Raw genomic sequence first — 21617 nt, 5'->3', positions numbered from 1 at the left:
GCTGATCTCGATGCTGGTTCCGGGCCGATCCCGATCCCATTTCTGGGCCGATCCTGCTGGTCCCAATCCCAGCTCCTGGCCAATCCCGCTGATCTTGATCCCCGTTCTGGGCCGATCCCAATCCTGGTTCTGGACCGATCCCAGTTCTGGGCCGATCCCAATCCTGGTTCCGGACTGATCCCGCTGATCCCGATCCCAGTTCTGGGCTGATCCCAATCCCGGTTCCAGGCCGATCCCGATGCCAGTTCTGGGCCAATCCCACTGATCCCAATCCCGGTTCCGGGCTGATCCTGATCCCAGTTCCAGACTGATCCCCACATCAGTTCTGGGCCGATCCTGCTGACCCCGGTGCCGGTTCTGGCCGATCCCGGTGCCAGTTCCAGCTGCCGGTCCTGCTGATCCTGGTGCCGGTTTCGGTTGATCCCGGTGCCGGTTCCAGCTGCCGGTCCCGCTGAGCCCGGTGCCGGTTCTGGCCAATCCCGGTGCCGGTTCCGGCCGATCCCGGTGCCGTTTCCGGCTGCCGGTCCCACTGATCCTGGTGCCGGTTCCGGTTGATCCCGGTGCCGGTTCCGGCCGATCCCGGTGGTGTTTCTGGCTGCCAGTCCCGCTGAGCCCAGTGCCGGTTCCGGTTGATCCCGGTGCTGTTTCCGGCCGATCCCAGTGCCAGTTCCGGCTGCCGGTCCTGCTGAGCCCGGTGCCAGTTCCGGCCGATCCCGGTGCCGGTTCCGGCTGATCCTGGTGCCGGTTCCGGCCGATCCTGGTGCCGGTTCCAGTTGCTGGTCCTTCTGACGCCTGTGCCGGTCCCGCTGAGCCCGGTGCCGGTTCCGGTTGATCCCGGTGCCGGTTCCGGCTGATCCCGGTGCCGGTTCCGGCTGCCGGTCCTGCTGATCCTGGTGCCGGTTCCGGCCGATCCCGGTGCCGGTTCCAGCTGCCGGTCCTGCTGATCCTGGTGCCGGTTCCGGCCGATCCCGGTGCCGGTTCCAGCTGCCGGTCCCGCTGATCCCGGTGCCGGTTCCGGTTGATCCCGGTGCCGGTTCCAGCTGCCGGTCCCACTGATCCTGGTGCCGGTTCCGGCTGATCCCGGCGCTGGTTCCAGTTGCCGGTCCCACTGATTGCGGGTGCCGGTTCCGGTTGATCCCGGTGCCGGTTCCGGCCGATCCCGGTGGTGTTTCTGGCTGCCAGTCCCGCTGAGCCCAGTGCCGGTTCCGGTTGATCCCGGTGCCGTTTCCGGCCGATCCCAGTGCCAGTTCCGGCTGCCGGTCCCGCTGATCCTGGTGCCGGTTCCGGCCGATCCCGGCGCCGGTTCCAGTTGCCAGTCCTGCTGAGCCCGGTGCCGGTTCCGGTTGATCCCGGTGCCGTTTCCGGCCGATCCCAGTGCCAGTTCCGGCTGCCGGTCCCGCTGATCCTGGTGCCAGTTCCGGCCGATCCCGGTGCCGGTTCCGGCCGATCCTGGTGCCGGTTCCAGTTGCTGGTCCTTCTGACCCCTGTGCCGGTTCCGGCTGATCCCGGTGCCGGTTCCGGCCGATCCCGGTGCCGGTTCCGGCTGCCAGTCCCACTGATCCTGGTGCTGGTTCTGGTTGATCCCGGAGCCGGTTCTGGTTGATCCTGGTGCCGGTTCCGGCTGCCGGTCCCGCTAATCCTGGTGCCGGTTCCGGCCAATCCCGGTGCCGGTTCCAGCTGCCGGTCCCGCTGATCCCGGTGCCGGTCCCACTGATCCCGGTGCCGGTCCCACTGATCCCGGTGCCGGTTCCGGTTGATCCCGGCGCCGGTTCCGGCCGCCGGTCCCGCTGATCCCGGTGCCGGTTCCGTCCCTCAGGACCCGGCGCTGAAGCTGAGCCTGGCCCGGAGCATCGCCATGATCGGCCGCGCCCTGGCCTGCGGCAGCGCCGGGAATTCTCCCGGGACTTTTGGGAATTTTCCCGGGAAATGTCCCGGGAACGGCCCCGGCGGCTGCGGCAGCATCGCCCACAAGGCCGAGCTGGTGGCGCTCATGGTGGTGAGACTGGGAGGGACTGGGATGGACTGGGAATGGATACTGGGAATGGACCGGGATGGACTGGGATGGACTGGGCTGGATACTGGGATGGACTGGGAATGGATACTGGGAATGGATACTGGGAATGGACCCGGATGGACTGGGATGGACTGGGCTGGATACTGGGATGGACTGGGAATGGATACTGGGAATGGATACTGGGAATGGACCCGGATGGACTGGGATGGACTGGGCTGGATACTGGGATGGACTGGGAATGGATACTGGGAATGGACCGGAATGGACCCGGATGGACTGGGATGGACTGGGCTGGACTGGGATGGATGCTGGGAATGGATACTGGGATGGACTGGGATGGACTGGGAATGGATACTGGGATGGACTGGGATGGACTGGGATGGACTGGGATGGACTGGGAGGGACTGGGAATGGATACTGGGAATGGACCGGGATGGACTGGGATGGACTGGGCTGGATACTGGGATGGACTGGGAATGGATACTGGGATGGACTGGGAATGGATACTGGGATGGACTGGGCTGGATACTGGGAGGGATACTGGGATGGACTGGGAGGGAACTGGGATGCATGCTGGGATGAACTGGGATGGACTGGGAATGGATACTGGGAATGGACCGGGATGGACTGGGATGGATGCTGGGATGGACTGGGAGGGAACTGGGATGGACCGGGATGGACTGGGAATGGATACTGGGATGGACTGGGAATGGATACTGGAATGGACCGGGATGGACCGTGATGGACTGGGATGGACTGGGAGGGACTGGGAATGGACTGGGATAGAACTGGGATGGACTGGGATGGACCGGGATGGATGCTGGGAATGGACCGGGATGTACTGGGATGGACTGGGATGAACTGGGATGTACTGGGATGGACCGGGATGGACTGGGATGGAACTGGGATGAACGGGGATGAACAGGGATGGGACTGGGATGGAACTGGGATGGATTGGGAATGGACTGGGAGGGACTGGGAGGGACTGGGAGGGACTGGGAATGGACTGGGAGGGACTGGGATGGACTGGGATGGACTGGGAATGGACTGGGATGGAACTGGGATGGACTGGGAGGGGACTGGGATGGACTGGGAGGGACTGGGAATGGACTGGGATGGAACTGGGATGGACTGGGAGGGGACTGGGAGGGACTGGGATGAACGGGGATGGGACTGGGAATGGACTGGGATGGACTGGGAATGGATACTGGGATGGAACTGGGATGGACTGGGATGGACTGGGATGTACTGGGATGGATACTGGGATGGACTGGGAATGGACTGGGAATGGATACTGGGATGAACTGGGATGAACTGGGATGGACCGGGATGGATGCTGGGAATGGACCGGGATGGACTGGGATAGACTGGGATGGACTGGGATGTACTGGGATGGACTGGGATGTACTGGGATGGACTGGTCTGGATGCTGGGATGGCTGACGGATTTCTCCGGAGCCCTCGGGATGCCCGTGGAACGTTCCGGAGGGGACATTCCAGAGCATTCCGTCCCCGTTCCCAGGAATTCCTCCGGGCGGAGCCTCCGGACGCGCTGCGGACGCGGCTGCGGCAGCGAGCGCTGAGCGCCTGCGCGCACCTGGTGTATCCTCGGGAACGCCGGAATCCCGGGAATTCCGGGACCGGGATTTGGGATTTGGGGTTTGGGGTTGGATCCTCGGGAACGCCGGAATCCCGGGAATTCCGGGACCGGGATTTGGGACTTGGGGTTTGGGGTTGGATCCTCGGGAACGCCGGAATCCCGGGAATTCCGGGATCGGGATTTGGGACTTGGGTTTGGGGTTGGATCCTTGGGAATCCCCAAAATCCGGCAATTCCAGGATTGGGATTTGGGATTTGGGGTTGGATCCTCGGGAACGCCGGAATTCCGGGTATTCCGGGATCGGGATTTGGGACTTGGGGTTTGGGGTTGGATCCTCGGGAATCCCCAAAATCCGGGAATTCTGGGATGTGGATTTGGGATTTGGGATTTGGGGTTGGATCCTCGGGAACGCCGGAGTCCCGGGAATTCTGGGATCGGGATTTGGGACTTGGGGTTTGGGGTTGGATCCTTGGGAACGCCGGAATCCCGGGAATTCCGGGATCGGGATTTGGGACTTGGGGTTTGGGGTTGGATCCTCGGGAACGCCGGAATCCCGGGAATTCCGGGATCGGGATTTGGGACTTGGGGTTTGGGGTTGGATCCTCGGGAACGCCGGAATCCCGGGAATTCCGGGATCGGGATTTGGGACTTGGGGTTTGGGGTTGGATCCTCGGGAACGCCGGAATCCCGGGTATTCCGGGATCGGGATTTGGGACTTGGGGTTTGGGGTTGGATCCTCGGGAATCCCCAAAATCCGGGAATTCTGGGATGTGGATTTGGGATTTGGGATTTGGGGTTGGATCCTCGGGAACGCCGGAGTCCCGGGAATTCTGGGATCGGGATTTGGGACTTGGGGTTTGGGGTTGGATCCTTGGGAACGCCGGAATCCCGGGAATTCCGGGATCGGTATTTGGGACTTGGGGTTTGGGGTTGGATCCTCGGGAACGCCGGAATCCCGGGAATTCCGGGATCGGGATTTGGGACTTGGGGTTTGGGGTTGGATCCTCGGGAACGCCGGAATCCCGGGAATTCCGGGATCGGGATTTGGGACTTGGGATTTGGGGTTGGATCCTCGGGAATCCCCAAAATCCGGGAATTCTGGGATGGGGATTTGGGATTTGGGATTTGGGGTTGGATCCTCGGGAACGCCGGAATCCCGGGAATTCGGGATCGGGATTTGGGACTTGGGGTTTGGGGTTGGATCCTTGGGAATCCCCAAAATCCGGCAATTCCAGGATCGGGATTTGGGATTTGGGGTTTGGGGTTGGATCCTCGGGAACGCTGGAATTCCGGGAATTCCGGGATCGGGATTTGGGACTTGGGATTTGGGGTTGGATCCTCGGGAATCCCCAAAATCCGGGAATTCTGGGATCGGGATTTGGGATTTGGGGTTTGGGGTTGGATCCTCGGGAACGCCGGAGTCCCGGGAATTCCGGGATCGGGATTTGGGACTTGGGGTTTGGGGTTGGATCCTCGGGAACGCCGGAATCCCGGGAATTCCGGGATCGGGATTTGGGACTTGGGGTTTGGGGTTGGATCCTCGGGAACGCCGGAATCCCGGGAATTCCGGGATCGGGATTTGGGATTTGGGGTTTGGGGTTGGATCCTCGGGAACGCCGGAATCCCGGGAATTCCGGGATCGGGATTTGGGATTTGGGATTTGGTGTTGGATCCTCGGGAACGCCCAAATCCCGGGAATTCCGGGATCGGGATTTGGGACTTGGGTTTGGGGTTGGATCCTCGGGAACGCCGGAATCCCGGGAATTCCGGGATCGGGATTTGGGATTTGGGTTTGGGTTTGGATCCTCGGGAATGCCGGAATCCCGGGAATTCGGGATCGGGATTTGGGATTTGGGATTTGGGGTTGGATCCTTGGGAATCCCCAAAATCCGGGAATTCTGGGATCGGGATTTGGGACTTGGGGTTTGGGGTTGGATCCTTGGGAATCCCCAAAATCTGGGAATTCTGGGATTGGGATTTGGGATGTGGGGTTGGATCCTCGGGAACGCCGGAGTCCCGGGAATTCTGGGATCGGGATTTGGGACTTGGGGTTTGGGGTTGGATCCTTGGGAACGCCGGAATCCCGGGAATTCCGGGATCGGTATTTGGGACTTGGGGTTTGGGGTTGGATCCTCGGGAACGCCGGAATCCCGGGAATTCCGGGATCGGGATTTGGGACTTGGGGTTTGGGGTTGGATCCTCGGGAACGCCGGAATCCCGGGAATTCCGGGATCGGGATTTGGGACTTGGGATTTGGGGTTGGATCCTCGGGAATCCCCAAAATCCGGGAATTCTGGGATGGGGATTTGGGATTTGGGATTTGGGGTTGGATCCTCGGGAACGCCGGAATCCCGGGAATTCGGGATCGGGATTTGGGACTTGGGGTTTGGGGTTGGATCCTTGGGAATCCCCAAAATCCGGCAATTCCAGGATCGGGATTTGGGATTTGGGGTTTGGGGTTGGATCCTCGGGAACGCTGGAATTCCGGGAATTCCGGGATCGGGATTTGGGACTTGGGATTTGGGGTTGGATCCTCGGGAATCCCCAAAATCCGGGAATTCTGGGATCGGGATTTGGGATTTGGGGTTTGGGGTTGGATCCTCGGGAACGCCGGAGTCCCGGGAATTCCGGGATCGGGATTTGGGACTTGGGGTTTGGGGTTGGATCCTCGGGAACGCCGGAATCCCGGGAATTCCGGGATCGGGATTTGGGACTTGGGGTTTGGGGTTGGATCCTCGGGAACGCCGGAATCCCGGGAATTCCGGGATCGGGATTTGGGATTTGGGGTTTGGGGTTGGATCCTCGGGAACGCCGGAATCCCGGGAATTCCGGGATCGGGATTTGGGATTTGGGATTTGGTGTTGGATCCTCGGGAACGCCCAAATCCCGGGAATTCCGGGATCGGGATTTGGGACTTGGGTTTGGGGTTGGATCCTCGGGAACGCCGGAATCCCGGGAATTCCGGGATCGGGATTTGGGATTTGGGTTTGGGTTTGGATCCTCGGGAATGCCGGAATCCCGGGAATTCGGGATCGGGATTTGGGATTTGGGATTTGGGGTTGGATCCTTGGGAATCCCCAAAATCCGGGAATTCTGGGATCGGGATTTGGGACTTGGGGTTTGGGGTTGGATCCTTGGGAATCCCCAAAATCTGGGAATTCTGGGATTGGGATTTGGGATGTGGGGTTGGATCCTTGGGAATCCCCAAAATCTGTCAATTCTGGGATCGGGATTTGGGACTTGATCCTCAGGAACCGCCAAAATCCCAAGAATTCTGGGATCGGGATTTGGGATTTGGGGTTGGATCCTTGGAAATTGCCAAATTCTGGGAATTCTGCGATTGGGATTTGGGATTTGGGGTTGGATCCTCGGGAATCCCCAAAATCCCGGGAATTCTGGGATCGGGATTTGGGACTTGGGATTTGGGGTTGGATCCTTGGGAATCCCCAAAATCTGGCAATTCCGGGATCGGGATTTGGGATTGGATCCTCGGGAACCACCGAAATCCCAGGAATTCTGGGATCGGGATTTGGGATTTGGGGTTGGATCCTTGGAAATTGCCAAATTCCGGGAATTCTGCGATTGGGATTTGGGATTTGGGGTTGGATCCTTGGGAATTGCTGAAATCCCAGGAATTCTGGGATCGGGATTTGTGAATGGGCTTGGATTTCGGATTTGGGGTTGGATCTGTGGGAATTGCCGAAATCCCGGGAATTCCAGGATCGGGATTTGGGATTTGGGGTTGGATCCGTGGAAACTGCCAAAATTTCAGGAAATCTGGGAATTCTGGGATTGGGATTTGGGATTTGGGGTTGGATTCTTGGGAATCCCCAAAATCCCGGGAACGCCGAGACTTCTTGGAATTGAATAATTCCCAATTAATTCCCAATAATCCCAAATAATCTGAAATAATTCCCAATAATCCCCAATAACTCCCATTAATCCCCAGCAATCCCCAATTAATTCCTAATAATTGCCAGTAATTCCCAATAATTCCCAATTAATCCCCAAAAATCCCCATTAATTCCCAATAACTCGTTAATAATTTCCATTAATTCCCATTAATTCCCAATAATCCCCAAGCATTCCAATTAATCCTTATTAATTCCCATTAATTCCCAATAATTCTCAATCATTCCAATTAATCCTTAATAACCTCCAATAATTCCCAATTAATCCTTAAAAATTCCAATTAATTTTCAGTTGATCCTTAATAATTCCCTTTAATTCCCATCAATCCCCATTATTTCCCCATTAATCCCCAATAATTCCCAATAACTCCTTAATAATTTCCATTGATTCCCATTAATCCCAAATAATCCCCAATCATTCCAATTAATCCTTAATAACCTCCAATAATTCCCAATTAATCCTTAAAAATTCCAATTAATTTTCAGTTGATCCTTAATAATTCCCTTTAATTCCCATCAATCCCCATTATTTCCCCATTAATCCCCAATAATTCCCAATAACTCCTTAATAATTTCCATTGATTCCTATTAATCCCCAATAATCCCCAATAATTCCAGTTAATCCCCAATAATTCCCAATAATTCCCAATTAATCCTTAATAATTCCCAATAATTCCCAATTAACTCCCATTAATTCCCAACTATCCTGAATAATTCAAATTAATCCCCAATAATCCCCAATAATTCCCAATTAATCTTTAATAATTCCCAATGATTCCCAATTGATCTTTAGTAATTGCCAATAATTCCCCAATAATTTCCATTAATTCCCAATAATCCCGAATAATTCCCAATAATTCCCATTAATCCCCAGTAATTCCCAATAATTCTCAATAATCCCCAATAATTCCAGTTAATCACCAATAATTCCCAATTAATTCCCAATTAATTCCTAATAATCCCTAATAATCCCCAGTAATCCCCAATAATTCCAATGAATCCCCAATAATTCCCAATTAATTCCCAATAATCCCTAATAATCCCCAATAAGTCCCAATTAATTCCCATTAATCCTCAATAATTCCTAAATAAATCCTAATTAATTCCTAATAATCGCTAATAATTCCCAATTAATTCCCATTAATCCTCAATAATTCCTAAATAAATCCCAATTAATTCCTAATAATCGCTAATAATTCCCAATTAATTCCCATTAATCCCCAATAACCCCCAATAATTTCAAATAATCCCTAATAATCCCCAATAATTCCCAATTAATTCCTAATAATCGCTAATAATTCCCAATTAATTCCCATTAATCCCCAATAATCCCCAATAATTCCAAATAATCCCGATATTCCCCGATAATTCCCAATTAATTCCCAGTAAATCCCCATTAATCCCTAATAATCCCCAATAATCCCCAATAATTCCCAATTAATCCTCAATCATTCCCGAAAATTCCCATTAATTCCCGTCCCTCGCTGCCGCTGGGGCTTCCCGTTGGCGGATTTTCCCTTATCCCGGATTTCCAGCGCCCTGGAGCCGCCGCTGAGCGATGCCGAGCGCTCCGAGCTGCTGGACGCGGCCCTGGCCTCCGTCCTGGGGCTGCCCCCGCCCGACTCCGGGAAAAGCCCGGAAGAGCCCGGAGCCCAGGTGGGAATGGCGCGGGATCTGGGGGGAGAAACGGGAATTCCGGGCAAGAAACGCCTCGGTTCCCATCCCGGTTATTCCCGGGGGACGATCCCGATGTTCCGGCTTCTTCCCGGAATCTTTGCTGGGGTGGGGCAGCCCTGGAATTTCTGGGAATTCACTCCCAGGTGGGAATTCCATGGGATTTGGGGGAAAAAAAAGGGAATTCTGGGAAAGAACCGTCGCAATTCCCATCCCATTCCGGTGGGATGATCCCGATATTCCGGCCTCTTCCTGGGGTGGGGCAGCCCTAGATTTTCCAGGAATTCTGTGGGATTTTGGGTGGAAAAATGGGGAATTCCGGTAAAAAAACCACCTCAATTCCCATCCCCGTTATTCCCGGGGGATGATCCCGATATTCCGGCCTCTTCCTGGGGTGGGGCAGCTCTGGAATTTCTGGGAATTCCAAGGGAGTTTTGGAGGAAAAACAGGAATTCCGGTAAAAATCCACCTCAATTCCCATCCCATTCCGGTGGGATGATCCCGATATTCCGGCCTCTTCCTGGGGTGGGGCAGCTCTGGAATTTCTGGGAATTCGCTCCCAGGTGGGAATTCCGTGGGATTTTTGGAGGAAAAAATGGGAATTCCGGTAAAAATCCACCTCAATTCCCATCCCGATTATTCCGGTGGGATGATCCCAGAATTCCGGCAGTTCTCCCCCCCCTTTCCCAAAATCCAGCAGCTGCTTCCCGGATTTCTCCCTGGAATTCATTAATTAATTATTCTAATTAATTCCGTGACCGGAATTAAGGGAATTTTAACGATGGGTGGGAGCACCGGGAAAACCGGGAAGGAAAATTCCAATTTTTTTTTCCCATTTTTTTGGAGCTTTTTTTGGAGATTTAATCCCAAAAAGGAAAAATCCTTGGATTGGGAATCCCTGCTCCGGACTTTGGGACGTGGGAATGGGACAGGTTTGGGGGTGCCTGATCCCGAAAAATTCCGGGGTTTTCCGGGATTTTATTCCTGCCCAAGATTTCCAAAGCCACATCCACGAGAAATCCCAAAAAAATCAGGAAAAATTCCAAAATTCCCATTTTTTTCTGGGATAACGCTGCCCTGGGATGGATTTGGGAATTCCAGGAATTTTTTCCGAGCCCAGAATTCTGGGATTTTCCAGGATTTTATTCCTGCCCAAGATTTCCAAGACCTCATCCGCAAGAAATCCCCCCCAAAGAAAACGGGATAAACCCCAAAATTCCCATTTTTTTCCCGGGATAACGATGCCCTGGGATGGGTCTGGGAATTCCAGGAATTTTTTCCGAGCCCAGAATTCCGGGATTTTCTCCTTTCCCAAAATATCCCAGAATTTCCAGAGCTCATCCACGAGAAATCCCAAAAAATCGGGAAAAATCCCAAAACTCCCATTTTTTTTCTGGGATAACGACGCCATTGCATGGATTTGGGAATTCCAGGATTTTTTTCCAAGCCCGGAATTCCGGGATTTTCTCCTTTCCCAAATTATCCCAGGATTTTTCAGGGTCTCTTTCAAAGGAATCCCCCCCAAAAAATCGGGATAAACCCCAAAATTCCCATTTTTTTTCCGGGATAGCGCTGCCCTGGGATGGGTCTGGGAATTCCAGGAATTTTTTCCGAGCCCGGAATTCCGGGATTTTTCCAGGACCTGCTGGGGGCGGCGCTGGCGGCGCTGGCGGAGCTGCTCCAGGGAATTCTCCGGCGGCGCCTGAGCCCCTGCGGCCTCCAGGAGATCTTTGCCGTGAGTGCCATCGGCTCGGCGATTCCGGGAGTTATCCGCGGAACTCCGGGAATCATCCGCGGAATTCCGGGAATTATCTGGGGAATTCCGGGAATTATCCGCGGAATTCCTGGAATTATCCGCGGAACTCCGGGAATTATCCGGGGAGTTTCAGGAATTATCTGGGGAATTTCGGGAATTTTCTGGGGAATTCTGGGAAATATCTGGTGAATTTCGGGAATTATCTGGGCAATTCCGGGAATTATCTGGGGAATTCCGGGAATTATCCGGGGAATTTTGGGAATTATCTGGGGAATTTTGGGAATTATCTGGGGAATTCCGGGAATTATCCAGGGAATTTCGGGAATTATCTGGGGAATTCCGGGAATCTGGGGAATTTCGGAAATTATCCGGGCAATTCCGGGAATTATCTGGGGAATTTTGGGAATTATCCAGGGAATTTCAGGAATTATCTGGGGAATTTCGGAAATTATCCGGGCAATTTGGGGAATTATCTGGGGAATTTTGGGAATTATCTGGGGAATTTCAGGAATTATCTGGGGAATTCCGGGAATTATCCGGGGAATTTTGGGAATTTTCTGGGGAATTTCGGGAATTATCTGGGGAATTTCAGGAATTTTCTGGGGAATTCTGGGAATTGTCCGGGGAATTTCGGGAAGCGCGAGGCGACTCCGGGACCGGTTGAGGTCAGGGGGAAATTCGGAGGGATGGGATTCATGGGAATCGTGGGAAGGGAAAATTTGGGAATGGGAGAATTCCGAGGAATGGGAGATTAGGAATTCTGGGAATTCTGGGAAATCTGGGAATTCCAGGAGTGGGGAACGGGAAATTTGGGAATGGGAATCATGGGAATAATGGGAATAATGGGAAGGGAAAATTTGGGAATGGGAATGGGAGAATTCCAAGAAATGGGAGATTGGGAATTCTGGGAATTCTGGGAATTCCAGGAGTGGGGAATGGAAAATTTGGAATGGGAAGAATGGGAAGAATGGGAATGGGAGAATTCCAAGGAATGGGGAATTGGGAATTCTGGGAATTCTGAGAAATCTGGGAATTCGAGAAGTGGGGAACGGAAATTTGGGAGTGGGAATCATGGGAATAATGGGAAGAATGGGAATAGGAAAAATTTGGGAATGGGAATGGGAGAATTCTAAGGGATGGGGAATTGGGAATGGGAATTCTGGGAATTCTGGGAATTCTGGGGCTGGGAAATTGGGAACGGGGAAATTCCAAGGATCAGCTCTGGGGCTCATCCCTGAGAAAAGCGGGATCGATCCATCCCTAAGGAGCAGCCTCTCCCCAAGGCTTTTCCCGCCAGAATTCCCAGATTTTCCCCGCAGAATTCCAGGATTTCCCAGCCAGAATTCCAGGATTTTCCTGTTAGAATCCCAGCATTTCCCGGCAGAATTCCAGCATTTTCCTGTTAGAATCCCAGCATTTTCCCAGTCAGAATTCCCAGATTTCCCGGCAGAATTCCATCATTTTCCTGGCAGAATTCCAGGATTTCCTGGCAGAATTCCCAGATTTTCCCCCATTCCAGCATTTTCCCAGTCAGAATTCCCGGATTTCCCGGTCAGAATTCCCGGATTTCCTGCCGGAATTCCAGGATTTTCCTCCATTCCAGCATTTTCCCGGCAGAATTCCCGGATTTCCCAGCAGAATTCCCCGATTTCCTGCCAGAATTCCAGGATTTTCCCCCGTTCCAGCATTTTCCCAGCCAGAATTCCCAGATTTCCCAGTCAGAATTCCCAGATTTCCCTGCCAGAATTCCCGGATTTCCTGCCGGAATTCCAGGATTTTCCCCCGTTCCAGCATTTTCCCGGCAGAATTCCCGGATTTCCCTGCCAGAATTCCCGGATTTCCTGCCGGAATTCCAGGATTTTCCCCCGTTCCAGCATTTTCCCAGCCAGAATTCCCAGATTTCCTGCCAGAATTCCCGGATTTCCTGCCGGAATTCCAGGATTTTCCCCCGTTCCAGCATTTTCCCGGCAGAATTCCCGGATTTCCCGGCAGAATTCCCGGATTTCCTGCCGGAATTCCAGGATTTTCCCCCGTTCCAGCATTTAGGCCGCTGGATCCGGTCCCCGCGGGAGCCGGAGCGGGAGCGCGGCCTCGGCATCGGCAAATCCCTGCTGGAATTCTTCCTGGAGCAGCTCCACGTCCGCGTGAGTTCCCCCGCCGGAAGGGAGCGGCAAAATCCTCAGGGCAATTAATAGATCTCCACAAATTAATTAATCCTAATTAATATGCAGGATTACAATTGGTGCGTAACGAGTGACGATACAGCGACGATTCAAACGGGCGGATTGCGGTCGGCTCCCCGGCGTTCCCGGCTTCTCCCGAGCTCTGGGGAAAGGGATAATCAATATTTAATTAACAATATTTAATTAAGAGTTTATATTTAATAACAGCATTTAAAATATTTAATGTGAAATTTTGTTTAAAACAAATGAATAAATTATAATTATTCTGTAATATAAAATACCGGAGCTCAATCCGCTCCCCGGCGTTCCGGCCTCTCCCGAGCTCTGGAGAAAGGGATAATCAATATTTAATTAACAATATTTAATTAACAATTAATATTTAATAACAACATTTAAAATAACGTAAAATTTTGTTTAAAACAACTGAATAAATTATAATTATTCTGTAATATAAAATACCGGAGCTCAATCCGCTCCCCGGCGTTCCGGCCTCTCCCGAGCTCTGGGGAAAGGGATAATCAATATTTAATTAACAATTAATATTTAATAACAATGTTTAAAATATTTAAAATATTTAACGTGAAATTCTGTTTAAAACAAATGAATAAATTATAATTTTTCCGTAATATAAAATAACGGAACTCCCCGGCGTTCCCGCCTCTCCCGAGCTCTGGAGAAAGGGATAATAAATATTTAATTAACAATATTTAATTAAGAGTTAATATTTAATAAGAATATTTAAAATATTTAAAATATTTAAAATATTTAATGTGAAATTATGTTTAAAATAAATGAATAAATTATACTTAGTCTGTAATATTAAATAACGGAACTCAATCCGTTCCCCGGCGTTCCCGCCTCTCCCGAGCTCTGGGAAAAGGGATAATCAATAATCAGGAATAATCAGAAATAATAATTAATAAATTAAGAAATGAATGCAATTTGAATATTAAAAAAATTGTGGACGGTCAAATTGCGAATAATAATTAATCGGTAATGCGGAAGAGCGCGGATCGATCCGCTCCCCGGCGTTCCCGCCTCTCCCGAGCTCTGGAGAAAGGGATAATCAATATTTAATTAACAATATTTAATTAAGAGTTAATATTTAATAACAATATTTAAAATATTTAAAATATTTAATGTGAAATTATGTTTAAAACAAATGAATAAATTATACTTAGTCTGTAATATAAAATAATTGAAATCAATCCGTTCCCCGGCGTTCCCGCCTCTCCCGAGCTCTGGAGAAAGGGATAATCAATATTTAATTAACAATATTTAATTAACAATTAATATTTAATAACAACATTTAAAATAACGTAAAATTTTGTTTAAAACAAATGAATAAATTATAATTATTCTGTAATATAAAATACCGGAACTCAATCCGTTCCCCGGCGTTCCGGCCTCTCCCGAGCTCTGGGAAAAGGGATAATCAATATTTTATCAACAATTAATATTTAATAACAATATTTAAAATATTTAAAATACTTAATGTGAAATTCTGTTTAAAACAAATGAATAAATTATAATTTTTCCGCAACGTAAAATACCGGAACTCAATCCGCTCCCCGGCGTTCCCGCCTCTCCCGAGCTCTGGAGAAAGGGATAATCAATATTTAATTAACAATATTTAATTAGCAATTAATATTTAATAACAACATTTAAAATATTTAAAATATTTAACGTGAAATTCTGTTTAAAACAAATGAATAAATTATAATTTTTCCGCAATGTAAAATAACGGAACTCAATCCGCTCCCCGGCGTTCCCGCCTCTCCCGAGCTCTGGGGAAAGGGATAATCAATATTTAATTAACAATATTTAATTAAGAGTTAATATTTAATAACAATATTTAAAATATTTAAAATATTTAACGTGAAATTCTGTTTAAAACAAATGAATAAATTATAATTATTCCGTAATATAAAATAACGGAACTCCCCGGCGTTCCCGCCTCTCCCGAGCTCTGGAGAAAGGGATAATCAGTATTTAATTAACAATATTTAATTAAGAGTTAATATTTAATAACAATATTTAAAATATTTAAAATATTTAACGTGAAATTATGTTTAAAATAAATGAATAAATTATACTTAGTCTGTAATATAAAATAACGGAACTCCCCGGCGTTCCCGCCTCTCCCGAGCTCTGGAGAAAGGGATAATAAATATTTAATTAACAATATTTAATTAAGAGTTAATATTTAATAAGAATATTTAAAATATTTAAAATATTTAATGTGAAATTTTGTTTAAAACAAATGAATAAATTATAATTTTCCCGCAATGTAAAATACCGGAACTCAATCCGTTCCCCGGCGTTCCCGCCGCTCCCGAGCTCTGGGAAAAGGGATAAACAAATAATCAGGAATAATCAGAAATAATAATTAATAAATTAATAAATGAATGCAATTTGAATATTAAAAAAATTGTGGACGGTCAAATTGCGAATAATAATTAATCGGTAATGCGGAAGAGCGCGGATCGATCCGCTCCCCGGCGTTCCCGCCTCTCCCGAGCTCTGGAGAAAGGGATAATCAATATTTAATTAACAATATTTAATTAGCAATATTTAATAACAACATTTAAAATATTTAACGTGAAATTTTGTTTAAAACAAATGAATAAATTATACTTAGTCTGTAATATAAAATAACGGAACTCAATCCACTCCCCGGCGTTCCCGCCTCTCCCGAGCTCTGGAGAAAGGGATAATCAATATTTAATTAACAATATTTAATTAAGAGTTAATGTTTAATAACAATATTTAAAATATTTAAAATATTTAACGTGAAATTTTGTTTAAAACAAATGAATAAATTATAATTATTCTGTAATATAAAATACCGGAACTCAATCCGTTCCCCGGCGTTCCCGCCTCTCCCGAGCTCCTGGGAAAGGGATAATCAATATTTAATTAGCAATATATAATTAACAATTAATATTTAATAACAACATTTAAAATAATGTAAAATTTTGTTTAAAATAAATGAGTAAATTATAATTATTCTGTAATATAAAATAACGGAACTCAATCCCTTCTCCGGCATTCCCGCCTCTCCCGAGCTCTGGAGAAAGGGATAATCAGTATTTAATTAACAATATTTAATTAAGAGTTAATATTTAATAAGAATATTTAAAATATTTAAAATATTTAATGTGAAATTATGTTTAAAATAAATGAATAAATTATACTTAGTCTGTAATATTAAATAACTGAAATCAATCCGTTCCCCGGCGTTCCCGCCTCTCCCGAGCTCTGGGAAAAGGGATAAACCAATAATCAGGAATAATCAGAAATAATAATTAATAAATTAATAAATGAATGCAATTTGAATATTTAAAAAATTGTGGACGGTCAAATTGCGAATAATAATTAATCGGTAATGCGGAAGAGCGCGGATCGATCCGCTCCCCGGCGTTCCCGCCTCTCCCGAGCTCTGGAGAAAGGGATAATCAATATTTAATTAACAATTAATATTTAATAACAATATTTAAAATATTTAACGTGAAATTTTGTTTAAAACAAATGAATAAATAGTAATTAGTCTGTAATATAAAATAACGGAACTCAATCCACTCCCCGGCGTTCCCGCCTCTCCCGAGCTCTGGAGAAAGGGATAATCAATATTTAATTAACAATATTTAATTAACAATTAATATTTAATAACAACATTTAAAATATTTAAAATATTTAATGTGAAATTTTGTTTAAAACAAATGAATAAATTATAATTATTCTGTAATATAAAATATCGGAACTCAATCCGTTCCCCGGCGTTCCCGCCTCTCCCGAGCTCTGGGGAAAGGGATAATCAATATTTAATTAACAATATATAATCAACAATTAATATTTAATAACAACATCTAAAGTATTTAATGTGAAATTCTGTTTAAAACAAATGAATAAATCATAATTTTTCCGCAGTGTAAAATAACGGAACTCAATCCGCTCCCCGGCGTTCCCGCCTCTCCCGAGCTCTGGAGAAAAGGGATAATCAATATTTAATTAACAATATTTAATTAGCAATTAATATTTAATAACAACATTTAAAATATTTAATGTGAAATTTTGTTTAAAACAAATGAATAAATTATAATTTTTCCGCAATATAAAATATCGGAACTCAATCCGTTCCCTGGCGTTCCCGCCTCTCCCGAGCTCTGGGGAAAGGGATAATCAATGTTTAATTAACAATATTTAATTAGCAATCAATATTTAATAACAACATTTAAAATATTTAATGTGAAATTCTGTTTAAAACAAATTAATAAATTATAATTATTCTGTAATATAAAATAACTGAACTCAATCTGTTCCCCGGCGTTCCCGGCTTCTCCCGAGCTCTGGGGAAAGGGATAATCAATATTTAATTAACAATATTTAATTAAGAGTTAATATTTAATAGCAATATTTAAAATATTTAAAATATTTAATGTGAAATTTTGTTTAAAACAAATGAATAAATTATAATTTTTCTGTAATATAAAATAACTGAACTCAATCCGCTCCCCGGCGTTCCGGCCTCTCCCGAGCTCTGGGAAAAGGGATAAACAAATAATCAGGAATAATCAGAAATAATAATTAATAAATTAAGAAATGAATGCAATTTGAATATTAAAAAAATTGTGGACGGTCAAATTGCGAATAATAATTAATCGGTAATGCGGAAGAGCGCGGATCGATCCGCTCCCCGGCGTTCCCGCCTCTCCCGGGCTCTGGAGAAAGGGATAATCAACATTTAATTAACAATATTTAATTAACAATTAATATTTAATAACAACATTTAAAATATTTAATGTGAAATTTTGTTTAAAACAAATGAATAAATTATAATTATTCTGTAATATAAAATACCGGAGCTCAATCCGCTCCCCGGCGTTCCCGCCTCTCCCGAGCTCTGGAGAAAGGGATAATCAATATTTAATTAAGAGTTAATATTTAATAACAATGTTTAAAATATTTAAAATATTTAATGTGAAATTCTGTTTAAAACAAATGAATAAATTATAATTTTTCTGTAATATAAAATACCGGAACTCAATCCGCTCCCCAGCGTTCCCGCCTCTCCCGAGCTCTGGGAAAAGGGATAATCAATATTTTATCAACAATTAATATTTAATAGGAATATTTAAAATATTTAAAATATTTAACGTGAAATTTTGTTTAAAACAAATGAATAAATTATGATTTTTCCGCAATGTAAAATAACGGAACTCAATCCGCTCCCCGGCGTTCCGGCCTCTCCCGAGCTCTGGAGAAGCGGGCGAATAAATGATCTGAATTAATTAACAATAAATTAATGAATCAATGCAATTTGAATATTAAACAAGACGAAATGTAAAAGTCAGCGGTTTGTGGAGCCGCGCGGGATTCCGAGGATCGCGCATTAAAAACCCCGGCCCCATTTCCGCCCCCGGAGTCCGTCCCCGAGTTTCATTCCTGCTCTTTTTTCCCGGATTTCAATCCCGGATTCCATTCCCAAATTCCATCCCCGGATTTCAATCCCGGATTCCATTCCCAAATTCCATTCCTGGATTCCATTCCTGAGTTTCATTCCTGCTCTTTATTCCCGGATTCCATCCCCGGATTCCGTCCCCGATTTTCATTCCTGCTCTTTGTTCCCGGATTTCAATCCCGGATTCCATTCCCAAATTCCATTCCCGGATTCCATTCCCGGATTCCACTCCCAAATTCCATTCCCAGATTTCAATCCCAGATTCCATTCCCAAATTCCATTCCCGAGTTTCAATCCCGGATTCCATTCCCAAATTCCATTCCCGAGTTTTATTCCTGCTCTTTGTTCCCAGATTTCAATCCCGGATTCCATTCCCAAATTCCATTCCCAGATTTCAATCCCGGATTCCATTCCCAAATTCCATTCCCCTATTTCAATCCCAGATTCCATTCCCAAATTCCATTCCCGAGTTTCAATCCCGGATTCCATTCCCAAATTGCATCTCTGCATTCCGTCCCCGAGTTTTATTCCTGCTTTTTATTCCCGGATTCCATTCCCGGTTTTCATTCCCAAATTCCAGTCTCAATTTCCATTCCTGGATTCCATTGCCAAATTCCATTCCCGGATTCCATTCCCAATTTTCACTCCCGGATTCCATTCCCAGTTTCCATCCCTGATTTCCGTTCCCAGTTTCCATTCCCAGATTCCATTCCTGGTTTTCATTCCCAAATTCCATTCCCAGATTTCAATGCCAGATTCCGTTTCCAGATTCCATTCCTGGATTCCATTCCTGGATTCCATCTGCAGTTTCCATTCCCAATTTCCATCCCCGGTTTCCATTCCCGGTTTTCATTCCCAAATTCCATTCTCAATTTCCATTCCTGGATTCCACTGCCGGATTTCTTTCCCAGTTTCCATCCCCAGTTTCCATCCCCAATTTCCATTCCCAAATTCCATCCCTGGTTTCCGTTCCCATTTCCATTCCCGGATTCCACTCCCAGTTTCCATCCCTGATTTCCATTCCCAGTTCCCATTCCCAATTTTTATTCCTGGATTCCATTCCTGGATTCCATTCCTGGTTTTCATTCCCAAATTCCAGTCTCAATTTCCATTCCCAGTTTTCATTCCCAATTTCCATTCCCAATTTTTATTCCTTGATTCCATTCCCACTTTCCATTCCCTGATTTCCATCCCCAGTTTCCATTCCCAGTTTCCATCCCTGATTTCCATTCCCGTTTTTTCTCCCCGGTTTCCATCCCTGATTTCCATTCCCGGTTTTTTCCCCAGTTTCCATTCCCAATTTTTATTCCTGGATTCCATTCCCAGATGCCATTCCCAGATATCATTCCCAAATTCCAGTCTCAATTTCCATTCCCAAATTCCATCCCCAGTTTCCATTCCCAATTTCCATTCCCAGTTTCCATCCCAGATTTCCATCCCTGATTTCCATTCCCGGTTTTTCTCCCCAGTTTCCATCCCCGATTTCCATTCCCAGATTTCCATTCCCAATTTCCATTCCCAGTTTCCATCCCTGATTTCCATCCCCAGTTTCCATTCCCAGTTTCCATCCCTGATTTCCATTCCCGTTTTTTCTCCCCGGTTTCCATCCCTGATTTCCATTCCCGGTTTTTCTCCCCGGTTTCCATCCCTGATTTCCATTCCCGGTTTTTTTCCCCAGTTTCCATTCCCAATTTTTATTCCTGGATTCCATTCCCAGATTCCATTCCCAGATATCATTCCCAAATTCCGGTCTCAATTTCCATTCCCAAATTCCATTCCCTGATTTCCATTCCCAATTTCCATCCCCAGTTTCTATCCCTGATTTCCGTTCCCGGTTTTTCTCCCCAGTTTCCATCCCTGATTTCCATTCCCAGTTTTTATTCCTGGATTCCATTCCCGGTTTCCATTCCCGGTTTTTCTCCCTGGTTTCCATTCCCAGATTTCCATTCCCAATTTCCATCCCCAGTTTCCATTCCCAGATTTCCATTCCCAATTTCCATCCCCAGTTTCCATCCCCAGTTTCCATTCCCAGTTTCCATCCCAGATTTCCATCCCTGATTTCCATCCCCAGTTTCCATTCCCAGTTTCCATCCCTGATTTCCATTCCCAGTTTTTATTCCTGGATTCCATTCCTGGTTTCTGTTCCCGTTTTTTCTCCCTGGTTTCCATTCCCGCTTATTTCCGGGAATTCCCAGAATTCCCAGAATTCCCTCTTCCCGGCAGGCGCTGACCCCGTTCCCGGCGCTGGCCCCGCTCCTGGCGCTGCTGGCGCCGCGCTGCTCCGACAGAATTCCCCAAATCCGCGCCGATTCCCTGGATTGCGTCTGCGCCCTGCTGCGCATCCAGCTCTGCTACCAAGGTGGGAGCCGCAATTCCGGACGGAAGAATTCCCGACGGGGAAAATTCCCATTTTTCTGGGGATCCCCAGCAGTGATTTTTGGGATTTTGGGGTTTTTGGGAATGGTTTGGCCTGAGGATTTGGGGGATTTTTGGGAAGGGTTTTCCCGAGGTTTTTGAGCGTGGAGTTCTCATTTTGTCCAGCAGGGGGCGCTGCTTCCCTTTGGAATTTTGGGATTTTTGGGATTTTTGGGAAGGGTTTTCCGGAGATTTTTTGGGAGTTTGGGAATGGTTTTCCTGAGGATTTTCGGGATTTTTTTGAGGAAGGGTTTTCCCAAGGTTTTTTGGGAGTCTGGGGGAATTTGGGAAGGGTTTTCCTGAGGAGTTTTGGGATTTTTGGGAAGGGTTTTCCCGAGGTTTTTTTTGGGGTTTTGGGGAGTGTGGAGTGCTCGTCTTGCCCAGCAGGGGGCGCTGCTTCCCTTGGGAATTTTTGGGATTTTTGGGATTTTTGGGAAGGGTTTTCCGGAGATTTTTTGGGAGTTTGGGAAGGGTTTTCCTGAGGATTTTCAGGATTTTTTGGGGAATGTTTTTCCCAAGGTTTTTCGTGATTTTTTGGGAAAAACATTCCCAAGTTTTTTTGGGAGTTTGGGGGATTTTGGGAAGCGTTTTCCTGAGGAGTTTT

The 21617-nt window shown here is 46.9% G+C and overlaps 1 protein-coding gene across 1 annotated transcript in view; it reads left to right on the top strand.

Annotated features, from left to right (window-relative positions):
• Positions 1–1820: 1820 nt before the first annotated feature.
• The window catches only part of LOC137467991 (maestro heat-like repeat-containing protein family member 1), a 56168-nt gene continuing 36371 nt past the window's right edge, over positions 1821–21617 (top strand). The window contains exons 1-6 of the mRNA XM_068179415.1: positions 1821–1996; positions 3536–3615; positions 9060–9180; positions 10838–10933; positions 12994–13098; positions 20822–20957. Of these exons, the coding sequence (XP_068035516.1) occupies positions 1856–1996; positions 3536–3615; positions 9060–9180; positions 10838–10933; positions 12994–13098; positions 20822–20957 (679 nt within the window). The 5' untranslated portion in view covers positions 1821–1855. The remainder of the gene's footprint in view (positions 1997–3535; positions 3616–9059; positions 9181–10837; positions 10934–12993; positions 13099–20821; positions 20958–21617) is intronic.

The sequence above is a fragment of the Anomalospiza imberbis genome, unplaced genomic scaffold (assembly GCF_031753505.1).
Source record: "Anomalospiza imberbis isolate Cuckoo-Finch-1a 21T00152 unplaced genomic scaffold, ASM3175350v1 scaffold_94, whole genome shotgun sequence".
NCBI lineage: Eukaryota > Metazoa > Chordata > Aves > Passeriformes > Viduidae > Anomalospiza > Anomalospiza imberbis.
This window is presented reverse-complemented; position numbering and strand designations above follow the sequence as displayed.